We start from the raw sequence: 23,261 nt of genomic DNA, 5'->3' as shown, positions 1-23,261 counted from the left end.
AACGCACCCCAAGTAGACTTCCAGTGTGCCACATAGCTGATGGAGAAATAAAACAGAACTAAAGGAAAAGCAGCATGACTCAATCCCTAGTGAGAACCGCTGATTTATACAGACAGAGAGTAACAATTAAGGGGAACAATCCACTCGAAATCCAGGACTTTTCAATGTAATTCCCAAATCTATAGGCTCTGAGAATAGTGTGACTGTTATCCTGGATCAAATGTAGAATGTGTAGAACACAGGTAGTTCTCCTATAACGAGAAATCCCCAGGCATCTCCACACATGCACAAACACACACACTGATGCACAAAAACAGACAGACAGACACACACACACACACAAACAAGCACACACACAGTCACACACGCACACAAACAAACCAGGTATGAAAGTGCTAGTGAAGGCATGTTGCAAAGTAGACAATCGCAGTCTTTAGGAATTGTCTTATTTTCTTTGAACAATAGTGCAGTTATGAAATCTATGCCATCCTCTTCAGCCTCCCAGCCTGTTGATGTCTATGTAAGTACAGAAGGATAGACAGATAGACACGGTGTGTACGGTAGTCAGGTAGGCTGACACAGAGACACAGCTTGCAGGCAGTAGTGAAGGCAATCCCAGTAGGGCCCACTACTGGTGCATTGCAGTAGGACCATTGCAGTAGGCAGGCAGTTCGGCCCTGCTGACAGAGATAGTAGCAATAAGCACACCACAACACTCCCCTCGCCTACGCCACCCACAGGTTTGCGTTTTTTGCGAGTACAAATAATTGTGTGTGATGAAATAAATAAAAAAGGCTTTGTGTGATGTCCTTAGTGTGTGTATTTGTGTGTGTGTTGGGTTGGAGAGTGTAGAGGTGTATGTGTGTTTCTAACTGAGTGAGTGAGTGAGTGTGTGCGTGGGTGGGTGGTTTTTATTCGAATTTATTTGATCCGATGCCATCTGAGTAAATAAATAATGTGAGACCATTACCCATGGCAGCAAGCTGTATCATATAGTGTGTTATGAAAACACACACACAAACAAGTTGACCATAGAGAGATATTGATCAGATAAGCCTCTGAAAATCATATCATCCTCGGTCAAGCAGAGAGGTGAGATTGATCATCATAAGCTCCTATCTGCTCTGTGTAGCTGTGTTTGTCCTGGATCGATGGGTTAAGTGCATAAGTGCTGAATACCTCTGTTGTGGTTCCTTCTGCTGAGGTGAAATAGTCGCTCGCTCTATCCTTAACATGAATCCATGAACTCCTACACACAAACACAAATATAGTGCCAGTGTATGGTGTGTGTGTGGGACCAAACAGAAGACTCTCTAGATGAGGTATTTTACATAAAGACACTTTATTATCTTATGCATACATCTCCCGATATGATATTTATAGATATAATAATACCAGTACATCAAAAATAATAACTGTCATTGTTTTATATAGATATATAGATATATATATAGAAAACTAAGAAGATATACACTACTCTTGACTTATCTTATTTCTATCTTATTTCTATCACCACAAATGTATCAAGTCACAGGGAGGCGAGGTTATACAGCAGTCCTGTAGTAATAATGAAATGGGTGTATGTTCGCACGCGTGTGTGTGTATGTATGTATGTGTGTGTGGCCCCGCACATATCACATGAATTGAGGATAGGATTTTGATATGTTTTCTCCACAGCCATTGTCATATGAGCAGGTTGAAACCAACGTTTGTGAATTTCAAAATGTATAATATGGGTCAATATGATGCAATCTGCTCAGTTGAACTTTGACACAAGATTTATGTACTGTACTGTAACACTGGTTAGAACTTCACACAAAGCTAAAAGGGGAACAGAGTATTGCACTGTATTATGGGGAAGCATGTGTTGGTCTGTAAAGGGCCCATGGCCTACAAGTCTTGTTCCTTTCTCTTTCATAAGGTTTCTTTCTCAAAGGAGGTAGGACTATTCTGTTAGCAACAGAAAGATTATCATATCTCACTGACAGCAATCTTCATTTGGCAATCATGGAGTGTTTGGCTTTGCCTCTAAAACCATCATGTTTCCTCTTTTTGAAGACAAGAAAGATCATGGCTGAAGTCGGCGAGTCACCCTCATCAAGACATTGTCTTTCATTCTTTCTTTGTATCTTTCTGCCCGTCTTTCTTTCTCTCTCTTTATTTATCTTGATCTTTCTCTACTGCACCTGTCTTTATACTGTTTCTCTCCCCCCTCCCTTTAGAGACTCTGGTCACAGCTTGTGGTGGTCAGGAGGCATCAAAGCTGAAAGACAAGAATGGAAAATGGATATTACCATTACCGTGTATGCATGTGTGCGTGCCAGTGTCCATGCGTGTGTTTGTGTGTGTGCGCGTGTGTGTGTGAGCCTGTGCTCAGCAGAATGAGGAGAGCAAACCTCTCTAGGTAACCTGAGGGCTGATATATTCGGCCATTAAAAGTGCTTCATCATTAAATATTAAGCCAGCCCATCACTCACCCTACAGGCAGCACATTAAGACTGGGGTCAGAGCAGAGGAAGCCCAAATACACGCACACACACGCACACACACGCAGAGACACACATGCAGACACGCAAGCATACAGTAGACGACAACACGTACACACACACACACTCAAGACACATGAAAGAGTCCATTGTCATCAATCTCTTTCCCAAAAATATCTGTGCAGTATGCCTGTGAGCGAGCGTGTGTTTGTGTGTGTGCATCAGTGGAGGCTGGTGGGAGGAGCAATAGGAGGACGGGCTCATTCAAATGGCGGGAATGGAATAAATGGAACGGAGTCAAACGTGGTTTCTATATGTTTGATGTGTTTGATACCATTCCATTCATTCCATTCCAGCCATTACAATGAGCCCGTCCTCCTATAGCTCCTCCCACCAGCCTCCACTGGTGTGCATACCTGTGTATGTATGCCTTACCTGTTCCAAAGCTTCACACTCCTACAGGTGTTGGGGCAGCAGCCAGCAGATATGAGAGCTGCAAACATCAATAAATATGATACATTATTTATATGACCAAGGACAAGCACAACATCCTGATGACAATAATACAAGCAAATAATAGAATCAAAAATATTGAAAAGAGTATTGTTGTAATAGTGTGTCTGTTAAATGACTAAATTGTTACGGTACAAGACAAATGGGGAGTCTTGATTCCCACAGTATATCCAAAGCACAGTGTGTGTGTGTGTGTGTGTGTGTGTGTGTGTGTGTGTGTGTGTGTGTGTGTGTGTGTGAGTGTGTGTGCGTGTGCGTGTGGCCATAGCAGTGAGTCATTGTAGTAATGACAGTCATTAGGTGGAGAACAACCAACTAATTCAAGTGTTTTGTAATATAGCAGCATCACTTACAATGAGAGGGTCTGCTGGTTTAATTAGCTTATAATGCCCTCTTAATTATGTTTGATACACTGAGTAAGAAGAACACACACACACACACAGTGCCCTCTGACACAGTGCGCTCTGATGCACAAAGGTGTGAAGACCCACAGTGAAATGCTCAGATGTGTGGTTGGGGCATAAATTAAGTGGATGTATGAGAGTGATGTTACTCTCAGATCTCTCTCCATGTCTGTTACAGCATGGATGGCCCCAGCCTCTTGGCGCCACTTCCTGTTACCCATCATCCTCTGCTTTAGTGTCTGTCAACATAGCACTGTGTATCTGCCTGGGAGTAAGAGATAGATGTCATCCTTTTGGGATTTTCTGTCTGTTCCTCACACATCACATCTATTTCCTTCTCTCTGTCTTCTTGTATGTGAATCTAGCTCCACCTGTCTATCCTTCTTTCTCTCTCACTCATTCACTCACTCATCTCTGTCTCTCATCTCTGTCTCTCATCTCTGTCTCTCTATCTCTCTCGTCATAATAAAGGTGTTATTCTGTTAGGGCTGAGATATGCCCCTGTCCATATCGGTTGTATGTTCAGTCACACTAGATCAGGCACACATGCAGGCACACAAACACACACACACAGCCTACACACGCATAGCGACAAATAGCATTCCATTCAGCCATAAATCACTTATACATTTTAACTGTGACCCTAAGCCTCTATTAACTAGAAATTACCATTATTGAGTATCGGTTGCCATGGTCACACTTTGGCTTGGAGCTAAATTGATTGTCTACCAATGACAGGACTACATATGAATGTCCTTGGGAAGGGGCAGAGATAAAGGCAAGGCACTGCTTTGAAAGGAATTATCAACACACATACCACTACACTGACTCTCTATGTGGAGCTAGGTACTTAAAAACCCAATACCTGGGTATCAATGGTCAAAATAACTCCTTAAAGCACTATTACTTCAGCATGTGTGTCATCACATCCACTCACATTCCACTACAACACCATGGTACTTGCATACTGAGCAGCAAGGGGAACTGCCCTTCCCTACCTGAAGGCTATGCTCAAACCCTACACCCCAACCCGAGTACTCTATTCTGCCACCTCTGGCCTCTTGGCCCTAAGCAACACTCCCACTCGCACTCTAAGGGAGGGCAGCTCACGCTCAGCCCAGTCCAAGCTCTTCTCTGTCCTGGCACCCAATGGTGGAACAAGCTTCCCTTTGACACTAGGACAGCAGAGCCCTACCTCTTGAAAGAGTATCTTAAATAATCACACAGCACCCACCCCCTTTTTTGTCCCTACTAGCACTGACTTCGCTGATAACTACTTTATTGAGGGAAAATATATTTACTATGACTGAGATATATGGTTGTCCAACCTAGATATTTTGAAATGAATGCACTAGCTGTTAGTCGCTCAGGATATGAGCGTCTGCTAAATGACTAAAATGTAAATGTAATGTGTTGTCGATATTAGGCAGTAAATTTGTACCATTCAGAGCCCTCAGCCATCTTGGTTATTCATGCAGGACCACATCAAACTTCCAGTGAGCATGTGGCAGAACAGGTGTTCAGAAGGAGAGGCAGGAAGAAAGAAGAGCTGACGAGTGACCACGGTCATTCATCATCTGTCATACACATGGAGTGTGTTTGTGTTTGTGTGTGTGTATGTGTATGTGTGAGCGTGCATATGAGTCTGTGTTTACTAAATACATCCCCTTTGAGCAGAGATACCCTGGTCCTCTTGCCCCTCTCTGCTCCTATTGACCTGCTTCCTCCTGCACTCCCATTGGTCCAGCCAGAGACGGGGACAAAGACCTCTGGCTAGTCCACAGCTGTCTGCTCTGCCTTGTTGCACCTGTGTGTGTGTGTGTGTGTGTGTGTGTGTGTGTGTGTGTGTGTGTGTGTGTGTGTGTGTGTGTGTGTGTGTGTGTGTGTGTGTGTGTGTGTGTGTGTGTGTGTGTGTGTGTGTGTGTGTGTGTGTGTGTGTGGTGTCCTCTGAGGCATAGCCTCATTGTGAGGGGAAGATAGAAGGGAGTATAGAAAGAAGTGACTCTTTGATCAACAGCACCGTGCTTCTATGAAGATCCTCCGCTCTCTCCACTGGCTTCCAGTTGAAGCTCGCATCCGCTACAAGACCATGGTGCTTGCCTACGGAGCTGTGAGGGGAACGGCACCCCCGTACCTTCAGGCTCTGATCAGGCCCTACACCCAAACAAGGGCACTGCGTTCATCCACCTCTGGCCTGCTCGCCTCCCTACCTCTGAGGAAGTACAGTTCCCGCTCAGCCCAGTCAAAACTGTTCGCTGCTCTGGCACCCCAATGGTGGAACAAACTCCCTCACGACGCCAGGTCAGCGGAGTCAATCACCACCTTCCGGAGACACCTGAAACCCCACCTCTTTAAGGAATACCTAGGATAGGATAAAGTAATCCTTCTAACCCCCCCCCCCCCTTAAAAGAGTTAGATGCACTATTGTAAAGTGGTTGTTCCACTGGATATCATAAGGTGAATGCACCAATTTGTAAGTCGCTCTGGATAAGAGCGTCTGCTAAATGACTTAAATGTAAATGTAAATGTAAGATTTCAAAGAGTAAACACACACACACAGACAAACACACATACCAAGGTAAAGATACACACACACACACACACACACACCGACCCACACGCAAAACAACACACACCACATCAACAATATTCATTATGTTCCTGAATCCCTCCATGGCAGCCAACAGACACAGTGTAGGTCTGTTCTGAATCTGAACCCCTGCATTAGGCTATTTCCCTTGTGGGCGGCCAAAAAGCTCAAAGCACCGGGAACAACCCCTAAGTGTTGCTTACACTAGCAAATAAACAGTGATTTCCCTGCATCTATTTGAATACATAACACAGTGTACACTAGGAACAGTCAGAAGCTTGAAGCTGACGTGGATAGGGGAGTGTGTATTATAATTATAATAATAATAATTTGATGGGTGCTTATATTTGTCCAATTTACACAAGTGTGTACTATACACGTGCAATTCCTTTTTTTTTTGCATATCCTAACTACCCCTGAGACACCCTCAGAGACTCAAACTAGTGACCTTTAGGTTACTGGCCCAATGTTCTTACCGCTAGGCTACCTACCTCCCAAACCATTGTCCAACGTGGGGCATGTGTGTGTGTGTGTGTGCGCACGTGCATGCACAGACAGATATTCGTATGTGTGCATGTGTACGTGAGTACACGCATCTGCGCATGAAAGTGTGTGTGTGGGTGGGTTAGCTTCACAAGTAAGCAAATAATATGTCAAATATTCCTCTGCAGAAAAAAATGCTTCAAAGTGGAAATGTAAATGAGAAGCCAGGGAAGCAGCTGTTGGCCTAGATTAGGAGCTGTCCCCAGTAGATGGACCATTACCAAAAGTATGTGGACACCTGCTCGTCGAACATCTCATTCCTAAATCATGGGCATTAATATGGAGTTTGTCCCCCCTTTGCTGCTATACAGCCTCCACTCTTCTGGGAAGGCTTTCTACTAGATGTTGGAACATTGCTGCTGCGGGGACGTGCTTCCATTCAGCCACAAGAGCATTAGTTAGGTCGAGCACTGATATTGGGCGATTAGGCCTGGCTCGCAGTCGGCGTTTCAATTCATCCCAAAGGTGTTCAATGGGTTTGAGGTCAGGGCTCTGTGCAGGCCAGTGAAGTTTCCACGTCAATCTCAACAAACTATTTCTGTATGGACCTCGCTTTGTGCACAGGGGCATTGTCATGCTGAAACAGGAAAGGGCCTTCCACAAACTGTTGACACAAAGTTAGAAGCACAGAATCGTCTAAAATGTTGTTGTACTTTACAGTTGCCACTATGCATTCAGGCAGGTAGCGTTCTCCTGGCATTCGACAAGCCCATATTCGTCCGTCGGACTGCCTGATGGTGAAGCAGGATTCATCACTCCAGAGAACGCGTTTTCACGGCTCCAGAGTCCAATGGGGGTGAGCTTTACGCAAGCCAATGCTTGGCATTGCGTATGATGATATTAGGCTTGTGTGCGACTGCTCGGCCCTGGAAACCCATTTCATGAAGCTCCCGACAAACAGTTATTGCGCTGACGCTGCTTCCAGAGGCAGTTTGGAACTCGGTAGTGAGTGTTGCAACCAAGGACTGACGATTTTTACGCGTTACGCGTTTCAGCACTTGGCAGTCCCGTACTGTGAGCTTGTGTGAACTACCACTTCATGGCTGAGCCGTTGTTGCACCTTGATGTTTCCACTTCACAATAACAGCACTTACAGTTGACCATAGCAGCCCTAGAAGGGCATACATTTCATGAACTGACTTCTTGGAAAGGTGGCATCCTATGACGGTGCCACGTTGAAAGTCACTGAGCTCTTCAGTAAGGCCATTCTACTGCCAATGTTTGTCAATGGAGATTGCATGGCTGTGTGCTTGATTTTATACACCTGTCAGCAACGGGTGTGGTAGAAATAGCCGAATCCACTAATTTGAAGGGATGTCCACATACTTTTGTATATATAGTGTATATGGCAGTAGAATATTGGCCTGAGGTCACACACTTAATGTGTTTTGAAATCATTTGTGAAATGCATTGTAATGGTTTTAAAATTGTATTTAACTGCCTTAATTTTCCTGGACCCCAGGAAGAGTTGCTGCTGCCTTGGCAGCAACAAATGGAGATCCATGATAAATACAAATACACATGCTTATACACGCACACACACACAAACGGTTGGGTATGTTACTTTCTAAATGTAACCCGTTACAGTTGCACGTTACCTGTCCAACATTGTAATCAGTAACGTAATCTGATTACATTCCGTTACTTTTAGATTACTTTCCCCTTAAGAGGCATTAGAAGAGGCATTAGAAGAAGATGTATGTTACCAATTGAACGACATCTATTTCAGGATAAATCAGTGTTAAAGTGTACATAGCTGGCCATATATGGATGTTAAATTTTACTTTATGGGTTGGTTATGTAGGCGTAGGTGTGAGTAGGTGTGTCCAAACCTTTGACTGGTACTGTATGTATAATTTATACATCAAAAAGTGGATGTAGTAACTACAGATTGCCCCTTTAAGTCTATCAAAAGTGTGCAAGTTTGAGCATGTGTCCATGTGGATTTTCAGCATGAATTAGATTGAGCAAAAAAAGCCCAACTTTTATTCCCTAGGTTTGAATCTGCACTATGCAGCTGTTGCAAGAGCGCATTTTTTACTGGCTGTCCACTGGTTTCAAAAATAATGATTGATAGGCAGTTTAATCTTCTTGAATTCAATCATTATTGGGTTCAAATACACATTTAGATTTGTGAACAGCCATAAAACAACAGCCACAATCCGTAAGCAGCAAATAGCTAAATGAGAGCGCAGCAGTGTGATTCACATCAATGCGCTATGTAGATATCAATAATAAGTGATATCCGTATCACTGAAGACTACACCACTACTGTCATCCTTGCCTCCAAGCGTTCATTCAAGTTGGATAATCATTGGATGCTGACAGCAGCCGCACCATTGGAAGACATAGCTTAGATTGTAGCCTACAAAAGCCTATTCCTCATCTTTTCCCACAAACCATCAAACACATTTGGTGTGTCATCATATTGGTCTCTGACTTCTGGTCAGACTCGCTCAGGTCGAACAAACTTAAACTGGCACCTTTTTTCAATGCTGATTTGAATGTCATTGAGAAAAAAGAAAAGTGTCAAAATATATTTTTTGGCAAACATCCTCTCTGAATTTAAAAATAATCCTCGAAGTAATCATCTAGTTTTTCAAAAGTATCGGTAATCTGATTACAATATTTTTGCTGGTAACGGATTACAGTTACCGTTTTTTGTAATCCCTTACGGGTAACACGTTACTCCCCAACCCTGCACACAGACAGACAGACAGACAGACAGACACAAAGAAGAATGATTGCTGGCACTGGCCCTTGCCTCACAGTCCCATGGACCTCCCCTGACCTCCTCCAACATCCCATAATCCAACAGCAACCCAGGTCAACACTTAATGAGTTTCTTAACAAATATCTGTGGTGGGTTTACCACCTCATTGGCCTACTTCCTTCCTGCTAGCAACCAAAAGAGCGAAAAATACCCAACAGTGGAAGCAAATACACTCATACCATACATATCTCATACTTCCAAACACACTTTCCAGTTGTAGTTGTTTGTTGTTTCCTAGCGCTCACAGCTGGGAGCCTGGAGACGGAGCCTAGAGACGGAGTAAATGTAAGTGATTGGAGCACGTCAGGGAATCAGCGCTGTTAGGAGGATAAACTACTATTTAAAACCCCTAAGATCAAACACACTCACACACATATGCTGTGTGTGTTTTCTCTGGAGGCAAATTAGGCTACTCCAACCCAGAACATCCACCCACCACAGAGCAATGTTCTCTCTCTTCTCTTCTCTCAGCAGAAACACAGCAGGGGTACTGGGGAACACACAATACAGTATATAAAGTCCTGGTCTAGCTACTGTTTGCCTGCCCTGGTACTGAGAGGTAGTGTGGTAAAAAGCACGTGTTGGTACTTTATATACTACCACAGAGAATTAATCACAATTGGTACCAGATGGTACATACAGTTGAAGTCGGAAGTTTACATACACCTTAGCCAAATACATTTAAACTCAGTTTTTCACAATTCCTGACATTTAATCCTAGTAAAAATTTGGTTCTTTAGGTCAGTTAGGAACACCACTTTATTTTAAGAATAATTATATTTGGTAGCATTGCCTTTAAATAGTTTAACTTGGGTCAAACGTTTCGGGTAGCCTTCCACAAGCTTCCCACAATAAGTTGAGTGAATTTTGGCCCATTCCTCCTGACAGAGCTGGTGTAACTGAATCAGGTTTCTAGGCCTCTTTGCTCGCACATGTTTTTTCAGTTCTGCCCACACATTTTCTATAGGATTGAGGTCAGGGCTTTGTGATGGCCACTCCAATACCTTGACTTTGTTGTCCTTAAGCCATTTTGACACAACTTTGGAAGTATGCTTGGGGTCATTGTCCATTTGGAAGACCCATTTGCGACCAAGCTTTAACTTCCTGACTGATGTCTTGAGATGTTGCTTCAATATATCCACAATTTTCCTACCTCATGATGCCATCTATTTTGTGAAATGCACCAGTCCCTCCTGCAGGAAAGCACCCCCACAACATGATGCTGCCTCCCCCGTGCTTCACGGTTGGGATGGTGTTCTTCGGCTTGCAAGCATCCCCCTTTTCCCTCCAAACATAACGACGGTCATTATGGCCAAACAGTTATATTGTTGTTTCATCAGACCAGAGGACATTTCTCCAAAAAGTACGATCTTTGTCCCCATGTGCAGTTGCAAACCATAGTCTGGCTTTTTTTATGGCGGTTTTGGAGCAGTGTCTTCTTCCTTGCTGAGCACCCTTTCAGGTTATTTCGATATAGGTCTCGTTTTACAGTGGATATAGATACTTTTGTACCGGTTTCCTCCAGCATCTTCACAGGGTCCTTTGCTATTGTTCTGGGATTGATTTGCACTTTTCACACCAAAGTACGTTCATCTCTAGGAGACAGAACGCGTCTCCTTCCTGAGCGGTATGACGACTGTGTGGTCCCATGGTGTTTATACTTGCGTACTATTGTCGTACAGATGAACGTGGTACCTTCAGGCGTTTGGAAATTGCTCACAAGGATGAACCAGACTTGTGGACGGTCTTCTGAGGTCTTGCCTGATTTCTTTTGATTTTCCCATGATGTCAAGCAAAGAGGCACTGAGTTTGAAGGTAGGCCTTGAAATACATCCACAGGTACACCTCCAATTGACTCAAATGATGTCAATTAGCCTATCAGAAGCTTCTAAAGCCATGACATAATTTTCTGTAATTTTCCAAGCTGTTTAAAGGCACAGTCAACTTAGTGTATGTAAACTTCTGACCCACTGATATTGTGATACAGTGAATTATAAGTGAAATAATCTGTCTTTAAACAATTGTTGAAAAAATTACTTGTGTCATGCACAAAGTAGATGTCCTAACCGACTTGCCAAAACTATAGTTTGTTTACAAGAAATTTGTGGAGTGGTTGAAAAATGAGTTTTAATGACTCCAACCTAAGTGTATATAAACTTCCGACTTCAACTGTAGTAGTATTGTTGCTCTACATACACCAGAAAGACATTCATACATAACATCAAATACATACCAGACATAGTCCATGCATCAATTACAAAAACATCTGCCTTTTCACTATGCTGTTGGGTTGTGCAACGCTATATTGAGTTCAGCACTATTGCTATTCTGAAATGTTTACACAGCTTATCATTTAAAGTGAATGCAGCCCAGTTAGCACACCTGTCATGAAAACAGGAAGTGTGATTGACAGTGAAAACAGGATGTAGAGCATATGCTGACATCATATCCTCTTTCTCAGCGTCTTTATTCACAGCTACAGCAGGACTCAAATCTCAGGCCTAAAAATAGCCCAAGCACAGTACACTGTATGAGACCCTAGAGAATAAACAGCCACTGTTTTTCCTCTATTCGCCACTCCAATCTCTCTTTCATGCTCGGATGCACGCACGCACACTGCCATGAGGAGAGGTAGGTGTGGCCAACCCTTTATTGAAGGAGTGGAGAAGCCATGTCATCAGTTTTGTTGACAGTCTGCCTCAGGAGCTTTTCTGCTCACTCTATAGGACTTCCCGTTAGAACTTCAAGTTGATCAGGTGTAGGGATGTGGCGGTCATGATATTTTGGCAGCCGGTGATTGACAAGCAAATCACTTCCGGGCTCACAGTCATTTACTGTTAATTAACCCTTTAGAACCCATAGCGGCCGTCAACGGCATTTCTTTAAATTACTATAGCGGCCGCGAATGGCCTTGTTTTCTAACAATAATATCTGTGTCAATATAGCAAATGAACTTGCTAACAACCTGTTGTCGTATCCATGTGGCTGTTGTCATCAACCAGAAACAGGAAACATGGTATGCTGTCATTTGACCTTTTATATATACAGTGGGGAGAACAAGTATTTGATACACTGACAATTTTGCAGGTTTTCCTACTTACAAAGCATGTAGAGGTCTGTAATTTTTATCATAGGTACACTTCAACTGTGAGAGAATGAATCTAAAACAAAAATCCAGAAAATCACATTGTATGATTTTTAAGTAATTAATTTGCATTTTATTGCATGACATAAGTATTTGATACATCAGAAAAGCAGAACTGAATATTTGGTACAGAAACCTTAGTTTGCAATTACAGAGATCATACGTTTCCTGTAGTTCTTGACCAGGTTTGCACACACTGCAGCAGGGATTTTGGCCCACTCCTCCATACAGACCTTCTCCAGATCCTTCAGGTTTCGGGGCTGTCGCTGGGCAATACGGACTTTCGGCTCCCTCCAAAGATTTTCTATTGGGTTCAGGTCTGGAGACTGGCTAGGCCACTCCAGGACCTTGAGATGCTTCTTACGGAGCCACTCCTTAGTTGCCCTGGCTGTGTGTTTCGGGTCGTTGTCATGCTGGAAGACCCAGCCACGACCCATCTTCAATGCTCTTACTGAGGGAAGGAGGTTGTTGGTCAAGATCTCACAATACATGGCCCCATCCATCCTCCCCTCAATACGGTGCAGTCGTCCTGTCCCCTTTGCAGAAAAGCATCCCCAAAGAATGATGTTTCCACCTCCATGCTTCACGGTTGGGATGGTGTTCTTGGGGTTGTACTCATCCTTCTATTCCTCCAAACACGGCGAGTGGAGTTTAGAGCAAAAAGCTCTATTTTTGTCTCATCAGACCACATGACCTTCTCCCATTCCTCCTCTGGATCATCCAGATGGTCATTGGCAAACTTCAGACGGGCCTGGACATGCGCTGGCTTGAGCAGGGGGACCTTGCGTGCGCTGCAGGATTTTAATCCATGACGGCGTAGTGTGTTACTAATGGTTTTCTTTGAGACTGTGGTCCCAGCTATCTTCAGGTCATTGACCAGGTCCTGCCGTGTAGTTCTGGGCTGATCCCTCACATTCCTCATGATCATTGATGCCCCACGAGGTGAGATCTTGCATGGAGCCCCAGACCGAGGGTGATTGACCGTCATCTTGAACTTCTTCCATTTTCTAATAATTGTGCCAACAGTTGTTGCCTTCTCACCAAGCTGCTTGGCTATTGTCCTGTAGCACATCCCAGCCTTGTACAGGTCTACAATTTATCCCTGATGTCCTTACACAGCTCTCTGGTCTTGGCCATTGTGGAGAGGTTGGAGTCTGTTTGATTGAGTGTGTGGACAGGTGTCTTTTATACAGGTAACGAGTTCAAACAGGTGCAGTTAATACAGGTAATGAGTGGAGAACAGGAGGGCTTCTTAAAGAAAAACTAACAGGTCTGTGAGAGCCGGAATTCTTACTGGTTGGTAGGTGATCAAATACTTATGTCATGCAATAAAATGCAAATTAATTACTTAAAAATCATACAATGTGATTTTCTGGATTTTTGTTTTAGATTCCGTCTCTCACAGTTGAAGTGTACCTATGATAAACATGACAGACCTCTACATGCTTTGTAAGTAGGAAAACCTGCAAAATCGGCAGTGTATCAAATACTTGTTCTCCCCACTGTATTTTTTACTTAATTACTGAAAATTATTGCGCCAAGAGGGACAATACTTTTTACTGTGAAAGATGCTGTGGTTGGTGATACGGATTTGGACACGTCCATGCACTTTTAAAAGCGATGATGTCGAGGTGAGTGAAATAAGTAAACAGCAGCTATATGTTTGGTGTTGTTGATGTTTGATCCTGTGAAACTTGGGGAATAGCTCTCAGATTAGCAAGTCAAGTCATAATAACTTGGTTGGTACAGGCAAGAACATCAGCAGTGGAGCTCATGGAAATAGTTGCAGTGTTTAGCTTTATATAGTCAGCTAACTAGTTGGTTGGTTTGTCTTGTTTCTACCGAAGTAATAAATATGGAAAATGCCCAAGATGCTTGCTATAGCTAGCTAGCTAACTAGTTAGTCTGTCAGGCAAGAAAAGTTGTGTGTTGTGGTAAATTAGGGCTGCGCTCATGAAGTGTCAACCTCAGCTGTCACTTTCACAAGCTAGCCAACCAGCTAACTAGCCACCAAAATGAAGGCTAGAGTAATTAGTTTTTATCTGCTGGGCTTAGGTTATGGTTTGTCATGCTTGCTAGGTGCAGATATTCACAGGCTATACATTACCTCGTTTTCCTATCATTTGACAGCTCAGCTGCCGTGTTAGGCTAGTACATGCCCGCGCACTGAACCTCAAATGATGAGCTGGATATTTGTTTACATAGAAAGCTAACAAGTTGCTTGTTTTGTCCAGTTTTTACAGATGCAATTCATTTGGAAACTGTCCCAGCTTCGTAACTAATCAGCTAATATTGGCGAACTCTGCAGTTAGCCTGTCAGCCAGCAAAGCAAGAGTTGATTGAGAGAGAGAGAGAGAGAGAGTGAGTGAGTGTGGAATGGGAGGCGTGTAACTTCATCACACTATTTATTTATTTATTATGGAAACTCCTTATTAGGAAGAGAGAATGTGTATGGTTGAGAAAAAGAAAGAGGAAGAAGAGAGAAATTGTGTTCCTGACCACAATTGTATCCTATTTGTTGCTCCTCTCCTCTCCCTCTGTTCCTCTAGGTCAGTGGTTCCCAAACTTTTTATAGTCCCGTACCCCTTCAAACATTCACCCTCCAGCTGCGCACCCCCTCTAGCACCAGGATCAGCGAACTCTCAAATGTTGCTTTTTGCCATCATTGTAAGCCTGCCACACACACACTATATGATACATGTATTAAACATAAGAATGAGTGTGAGTTTTTGTCACAACCCGGCCCGTGGGAAGTGACAAAGAGCTCTTATAGGACCAGGGCACAAATAATAATATAATAATAATCAAGAATTGTTCTCTTTCTTTAACCATTTTACATATAAAACCTTATTTGTTCATCGAAAATTATGAATAACTCACCACAGGTTCATGAGAAGGGTGTGCTTGAAAGGATGCACATAACTCTGCAATGTTGGGTTGTATTGGAGAGTCTCAGTCTTAAATCATTTTCCACACGAAGTCTGTGCCTGTATTTAGTTTTCATGCTAGTGAGGGCCGAGAATCCACTCTCACTGTCACAACTTATACCGAAGGTGGCTCCTCTCCCTGTTCGGGCGGGGCTCGGCGGTCGGCGTCGCCGGCCTCCTAGCCATCACGATCCATGTTTCCTTTTCCGTTTGTTTTTTCTTTGGTTCTGCCACACCTGGTTTTCATTTGCTTTGATATCTGTGTGTATATTTACCCTGTTTCCCCGCTTAGGTTTGTGAGGGATTCTTTTTTCTTGTTGCTTGTGGAGGCTTTCCTCAGTGTATTTTCGCGTGTAGTGATTTTAGTAAGGTGCGTTGTGGTTCTACGCCTTACGGGTGAACTGTTTGTTCCCATTGGGTTTTGGGTATTTGTACTGGACTGTGTTTGTTTTGGACTTGCCCTGATTAAAAGTTACACGCTACACTGACCTTTCTGCTCTCCTTTGTTTCACTCCTCACTTACCTTCAGTGCACTCTCAACAGTCACATAGGTACGTGGTTGCAAAGGGCATCAGTGTCTTAACAGCGTGATTTGCCAAGGCAGGATACTCTGAGCTCAGTCCAATTGAGAAATCTGGAAGTGGCATCTGATTAAATAAAATTTTCACAGAACCGCTTGCTGAAATTTCGATGAGGCTCTCTTGTTCAGATATCGGTAAGTGGACTGGTGGCAGGGCATGAAAGGAATAACGAATCTAGTTGTTTGTGTCATCCATTTAGTGAAAGTACCTGCGTAATTGCGCACCCAACTCACTCAGGTGTTTCGCTATATCACAATTGACATTGTCCGTAAACTTGAGTTCATTTGCACACAAAAAATCATACAATGATGGTAAGACCTGTGTGTTGTCTTTGTTAATGCAGACAGAGAAGAGCTCCAACTTCTTAATCATAACCTCAATATTGTCCCGCACATTGAATATAGTTGCGGAGAGTCCCTGTAATCCTCAATTCAGATCATTACAGGTGAGAAAAGACATCACCCAGATAGGCCAGTCGTGTGAGAAACTCGTCATCATGCAAGCGGTCAAACAAGTGAAAATGATGGTCAGTAAAGAAAGCTTTAAGCTCATCTCTAAATAAAAAAAAACTTGTCAATACTTTGTTCCTTGATAACCAGGGCACTTCTGTATGTTGTAAAAGCGTTACATGGTCGGTGGCCATATCATTGCATAGTGCAGAAAATACACGAGAGTTCAGGGCCTTGCTTTAACAAAGTTAACCATTTTCATTGTAGTGTCCAAAACGTCTTTCAAGCTGTCAGGCATTCCCTTGGCAGAAAGAGCCTCTCGGGTGGATGCTGCAGTGTACCCAAGTGGTGTCAGGAGCAACTGCTTGCATGAGCGTTACCACTCCACTATGTCTCCCTGTCATGGCTTTTGCACCATCAGTACAGATACCAACATGAGCAGCAGCTACGTTTGGCTACATATGGACTGTTAGTGGAATTCCCGCAAGAGAGTAACGGTTAATGTGATTGGATGTTAATTATTTGACTAGGCTACTTGTATTTGACATTGTGTTGTTATTTCGCTGAACACTAGATGGTTTCAAATTATTTTTGGCAGTGAAACAAGGCTACTCAGGCGAGAATAAAAACCTTACCCAAATGTATAGCCCTGTTGGAAAATATAAATGGCCCGTTTGAAAATATGAAGAAAAGAAAAATGAAAAGAAAGCATGTAATAAAAAATTACTAATTAAAATGTGATTATTTGGCATACCCACGACGGCATTGCGCGTACCCCAACAAGAAAATGGGAGGGTTTGACCATCTTGACCAACTGAGGAGCTATTACAATGTTACAATGTGCTATTACAATGTGAAAATGGTGGAAGTATGTGTTTTGGGGGAATGCTCAACATTACAATCATAAAGGCATACATTGTGTGGTCCATGAAGGCATTTAAAACGAAGCTTGTGCATTTACTTTGTAATATGGCTACAGTGGCAATAATTTTTTATTATTTTATAGTATGAAGAATATATCTGAACATAGCGTAATAAAATAGAAAGGAAGTGCGCACATGCGGCTATTCTGTGTTGAGTGGTTAACAAAGAAACTGGTCCTCCTACAAGCTTAATTTAGAGATATAGATGCAACTTTAGACATGATACAAACGTTGGGCTATATGTTTAGATTTTGAATACTAAGGCTGCATGATGATTATGATTTGAAAAAAGTTGCATGAAAGGCATGAGCTCTGGTTTCTAGTGCAAGCTGCACACACTTCATCAGTCTCTCATTCACAATTTGACAAGCACTTGACAATATTCTCACCAGGCCTCGAATTTCCAGGCAGCATATCCCTTGGCCGTTATAGAATTCCCTTCTCCCGGCTGCCGTGCTTCGAAGCACCTCTCACTCAAATGGCTTGCTCAGATATCTCAATTCTTATTAGCCAATGTGGCAGGTAGCCTAGTGGTTAGTGTGTTGGGCCAGTAACCGAAAGGTTACTGGATTGAATCCCCGAGCTGACAAGGTAAAAATCTGTTGTTCTGCCCCTGAACAAGGCAGTTAACCCACTGTTCCTAGGCTGTCATTGTAAATAAGAACTTGTTCTTAACTGACTTGCCTAGTTAAATAAGTAAATAAAATGCCGTCACATGATCAGGTCCTTCTGACAGGCATTTCAGGTAAGCTACAAGTGAATGAAGAGACACATTGTGGAAGTTACTGTGCGTGTCCCTTTTATCGAATTCCGAGGCGCATATTGAAGATATTAGAACTGTCCACAAGATGAGTAGGCCTAACGAACAGCAAAAGCACTAGCCTATGTCAATCTACTATCATCCATAGTACAAAAGTCGACCAATTCTGCTGGTCAACTTGTCCTCCTGTGCAAGAAAAAAGAATGGCGACAGAGGGGATTGCTGCCTTTTTACATGCGTCTAACCAATTTAGCTATTTTTTGTGTTTTTTTCGCATTGTTCCTAACTTATTTTGTATATCATGTTGATGCTACCGTCTCTTATGACCGAAAAGAGCGTCTGGATGTCAGAACAGCGATTACTCACCTCGAACTGTACAAAGGGGGCGGCCCGTCCCAGACAAGGCCCAAATCCCCGTCATTCGCATTAAGAAAATAAGGAAATACAGGGGGCGTAGATCACGGTGCCTTGTGAGAATTTTTTGGCGAGTGGGTAACACGCCTCTACAGTCCGTTCTATTAGCCAACATGCAATCACTGGAGAGAATAAACTGGATGAGCTCTGTTCGAGACTATCCTACCAATGAGAAATTAAAAACTGTAATATCTTGTGTTTCACAGAGTCAGGGCTGAATAACGACATGGATAATATACAGTTGGCTGGGTTTCCCGTTCATTGGCAGGACAGAACAGCTACATCTGGTAAGATGAGGGGTGGGGGTGTGTGTCTATTTGCCAATAACAGCTGGTGCGTGATGTCTAATATTAAGGTAATCTCAAGGTATTGGTAGACCGCCTCATGATAAGCTGTAGACCACACCATCTCCAATAGTTTTCAAATACATTTTTCGTAGCCGTCTATTTACCACCACAAACTGACCAAACTGAACAAGCTGTATAAGGCCATAAGCAAACAAGGAAATGCTCATCCAGAAACTATGAGACAGCCTATAAGGAGGAGGTCAGAGACCTGGCAGTATGGTGCCAGGACCACAACCTCTCCCTCAACGTGAGCAAGACAAAGGAGATGATCGTGGACTACAGGGAAAGGAGGGCCAAACACGCCCCCATTCAAGTTCCGTACAGCCCATTACATCACTGGGGCCAAGCTTCCTGCCATACAGGACCTATATAATAGGCGGTTTCAGAGGAAGGCCCAAAAAATTGTCAAAGTCTCCAGTCACCCAAGTCATAGACTGTTCTCTCTGCTACCACCTGGCAAGTGGTACCAGAGCGCCAAGTCTGGGGGTAGAAGCTCCTTAACAGCTTCTACCCCCAAGCCATAAGACAGCTGAACAATTAATCAAATTGCCACCTGGACTATTTGCATTGACAACCCCACCCCTTTGTTTTTACACTGCTGCTACACTTAAAATACTGCAATACACTTAAATGCGAATGGAGGATTTTTTTCCCGTGGTTGATTTTCATGCTAGCTAAGTAGGCTATACTCCTGTTGGAAAGCAAAGCAATGTGCTTAATATTAGAAACATTTATAAATAAATATAGCAGGCCTAGCCTATAGAAAGCTGATGGGATCCTCCTATTTTTCATAGAGGCCATCAAAACTCTGTTTTCTCGCACAATTGCATAGCCTATAGAAATGTTGTGCAACATGAGCTTATGGGCTCTCATGAAGTGTTTGATTAGATTTTCAATGACATTTGCATTGATGTTAGAGTGATTAGAGGGACAATAGAGTGCTGAGTACCAGGTAGTTAGCTAGTTTGGTAGGCTACTAATGACCATCAGCAGCATCAGAACTTGGAGAAGTCTAATTACTGGGACTTAACGGTCACTTGGAATTTGACTGCCGTCATGACTTGTGACCGCCGGTATGGCAGTAATATGGTCATCGTAACAGCCCTAGTCAGGTGACACATTGCCAACCAACACTATTATCACGGGATTAATTCAGACTTCTTAAAGGGACATCAACATCCAGATTGGGAGACAATTAATGTGCATAGTACTTGCGCAAAAAGGAAACATTTACCAGGATTGGGATTCAAACGGGTGAGGTTCGTGCAAATTTCTATTGGGTGTGTGGATGTTCTCTCTCAGTGAAAACAGAGAGTCAAGGTCCTGTCTTTGTGTTCTTTGCTTCACCAGGCTTCTGCAGCTGTGTTTTTTTGTCTGGGTGAACAAGTTCTCAAAAGAAGAGCCTGAACAAAGAACATCGCTGATAACTGTAGCAGAAGAATCTAGAGCAGTGTGTGTGTGTGTGTGTTCTTGTGCACACAGCCAGCTCCTGAAAGACAAAATGATATTCAGCTTGGCATAACAGTGACATAGACCACAAAGAGTACTTCAAAAAGAACTGCTCAGTCTTCATCATACCCTCTATGTGCATACCACACTCATTAATTCACAGTGAGCGAACACAGTCCATTGCAGAATCTCTCTCTCTCTCTCTCTCTCTCTCTCTCTCTCTCTCTCTCTCTCTCTCTCTCTCTCTCTCTCTCTCTCTCTCTCTCTCTCTCTCTCTCTCTCTCTCCTCTCTCTCACTCTCTCTCTCTCTCTCTCTCTCTCTCTCTCTCTCTCTCTCTCTCTCTCTCTCTCTCTCTCTCTCTCTCTCTCACACTCTCTCAACAGATTGCTGTGGCTAGGCCAGCATGATTCACTTCTTAAAACATGTACTAAATATTCACGTCACGGTGCATATGTTATTTAGATCTACACTACCGTTCAAAAGGTTGGGGTCATTAAGAAATGTCCTTGTTTTTGAAAGATAAGCACATTTTTTGGTCAATTAAAATAACATCAAATTGATCAGAAATACAGTGTAGACATTGCAAATGACTATTGTAGCTGGAAACGGCAGATTTTTTATGGAATATATACATATCTACAGGCGTACAGAGGTGTTAGCTAATCCAAGTTTATCATTTTAAAAGGCTAATTGATCATTAGAAAACCCTTTTGCAATTGTGTTAGCACAGCTGCAAACTGCTGATCTGATTAAAGAAGCAATAAAACTGGCCTTCTTTAGACTAGTTGAGTATCTGGAGCATGAGCATTTGTGGATTCAATTACAGCCTCAAAATGGCCAGAAACAGACTTTCTTCTGAAACTTGCCAGTCTATTCTTGTTCTCAGAAATTAAGGCTATTACATGCGAGAAATTGCCAAGAAACAGAAGATTTCATACAACGCTGTTTACTACTCCCTTCACAGAACAGTGCAAATTGTCTCTAACCAGAATAGAAAGAGTGGGCAAGAGGACAATTACATTAGAGTGTCAAGTTTGACAAACAGACACCTCACAAGTCCTCAACTGGCAGGTTCATTAAATAGTACCCGCAAAACACCAGTCTCAACGTCAACAGTGAATAGGCGACTCTGGGATGCTGGCCTTCTAGGCAGAGTTCCTCTGTCCAGTGTTCTTTTGCCCACCTTACTGTTTTCTTTTTATTGGCCAGTCTGAGATATGGCTTTTTCTTTGCAACTCTGCCTAGAAGGCCAGCATCCCGGAGTCGCCTCTTCACTGTTGACGTTGAGCCTGGGGTTTTGCTGGTACTGTTTAAGGAAGCTGACACAATGTGCCATTGGAACACAGGAGTGATGGTTGCTGATAATGAGCCTCTGTACACCTATGTAGATATTCCATTAAAAATCCCCCGTTTCCAGCTACAATAGTCATTTACAACATTAGCAATGTCTACACTGCGTTTCTGATCAATTTGATGTTATTTTAATGGATAAAAAATGTGCTTTTCTTTCAAAAACAAGGACATTTCTAAGTGACCCCAAACTTTTGAACGGTAGTGTACGTAAAGCTCCCTAACCTGATGCTTCTACTACTTCCTTCAATGTAATATGGTCCAAGTATGCAAAGTCTAGGATGGCCATAGTGAAAGAGCAGAGACGTCAGAGTGGTGTGCGCCCTCTCATCAAAAACAAAAGAGTTGCCTTCTGTTCAGAGCAAACACTTCTTTCAACCTGTGAACAAACAATGAGAGCTAGGCCAGCTGAGACCCAAACAGCAGTGCTTTCACTAACGGCACTGTAAAGCACGTACACACAGACACATGCGTTCATAATCATATTCTCTGTGACAGACACACACCACCCACGCACACACACTGTCACATATACACGCAACATTTCTCGCTCAAGCAAATGGAGCAGAATCTGTTGCTGCTCATGTCACTTCTGACCCCTACTAGAGGCCTTCACTTTTTGTACCCGTTTCGAAATTAACCTGGGGCTTTCCCACCCAGACCAGATATGCATACATTTATTTTTAAAATATAAAGACCCATTCCAAATGGACCCGAGGACAACTAGACCCATTCCGTATAGACCTGGTTGGATCCAGACCCTGTCTGATACGGTCCAAGTGAGGGAGGCCGCAGAAAAGTCAATTTTTAAGTGACTTTATTAACCAGAGATGAAAAAGTGCGAGGGACAGGAGGTAGAAAGAGGTGACGGAATAGTGAGGGCCGTGCTGTGTGTGTAGGCTACTGTAAGTGTGGTTTGGGGAGGAGGGAGGGAGGGAGGGAGAGACGAGAGCAACAAACCAGGCCGAGACGCGCTATAGTAGACTGATAGCTGCCAGCTGATAGGTTATTTATCATCCGATATGATTAAGTAGTACCTGTCTTGACAACATCAAACCGGGAGAAGCTAGTTAAGCTATCTAGCTAGCTAGGCTTATTGAGGCTGCATGCGCTTTCTCGTCTTACATAGTTACTACTCACTGGGCACAGACGTCTATTCAACATCTATTCCATGTTGGTGGAAACAACGTTAATTCAACCAGTGTTTTCACACCCTGATCTGTTTCTCCTGTCCTTGTGATTGTCTCCACCCCCTCCAGGTGTCGCCCATCTTCCCCATTATCCCCTGTGTATTTATACCTGTGTTCTCTGTATGTCTGTTGCCAGTTTGTCTTGTTTGTCGAGTCAACCAGTGTTTTTGTTCTCAGCTCCTGCTTTTTCCAGTCTCGCTTTTTCTCGCCCTCCTGGTTTTGACCCTTGTCTGTCCTGACTTTGAGCCCGCATTCCTGACCACTCTGCCTTCCCTGACCCTGCCTGCCGTCCGGTACCATTGCCACACCTCTGGTTGGATTACTAAACCAGTGTTAATTTGACGTGTCTGCATCTGGGTCTTACCTTGATTCCTGATAGTGTGCCCAACGGGAAACAACAACTCCATTCAGAATAT

General features: G+C 43.2%; 1 protein-coding gene across 1 annotated transcript in view; it reads right to left on the bottom strand.

Annotated features, from left to right (window-relative positions):
* Nucleotides 1–1,325: 1,325 nt before the first annotated feature.
* LOC139570862 (coiled-coil domain-containing protein 85A-like) overlaps nucleotides 1,326–23,261 on the bottom strand; it is a 39,754-nt gene continuing 17,818 nt past the window's right edge. The window contains exons 3-4 of the mRNA XM_071393151.1: nucleotides 2,922–2,979; nucleotides 1,326–2,263 (exon numbers count right to left, since the gene is read on the bottom strand). Coding sequence (XP_071249252.1) covers nucleotides 2,248–2,263; nucleotides 2,922–2,979 — 74 coding nt within the window. The 3' untranslated portion in view covers nucleotides 1,326–2,247. The remainder of the gene's footprint in view (nucleotides 2,264–2,921; nucleotides 2,980–23,261) is intronic.

This window comes from Salvelinus alpinus, chromosome 3 (genome assembly GCF_045679555.1).
Source record: "Salvelinus alpinus chromosome 3, SLU_Salpinus.1, whole genome shotgun sequence".
NCBI classification, from domain to species: Eukaryota; Metazoa; Chordata; class Actinopteri; order Salmoniformes; family Salmonidae; genus Salvelinus; species Salvelinus alpinus.
Note: the sequence above shows the minus strand (reverse complement) of the source record. Positions and strands in the feature narration are given on the sequence as shown.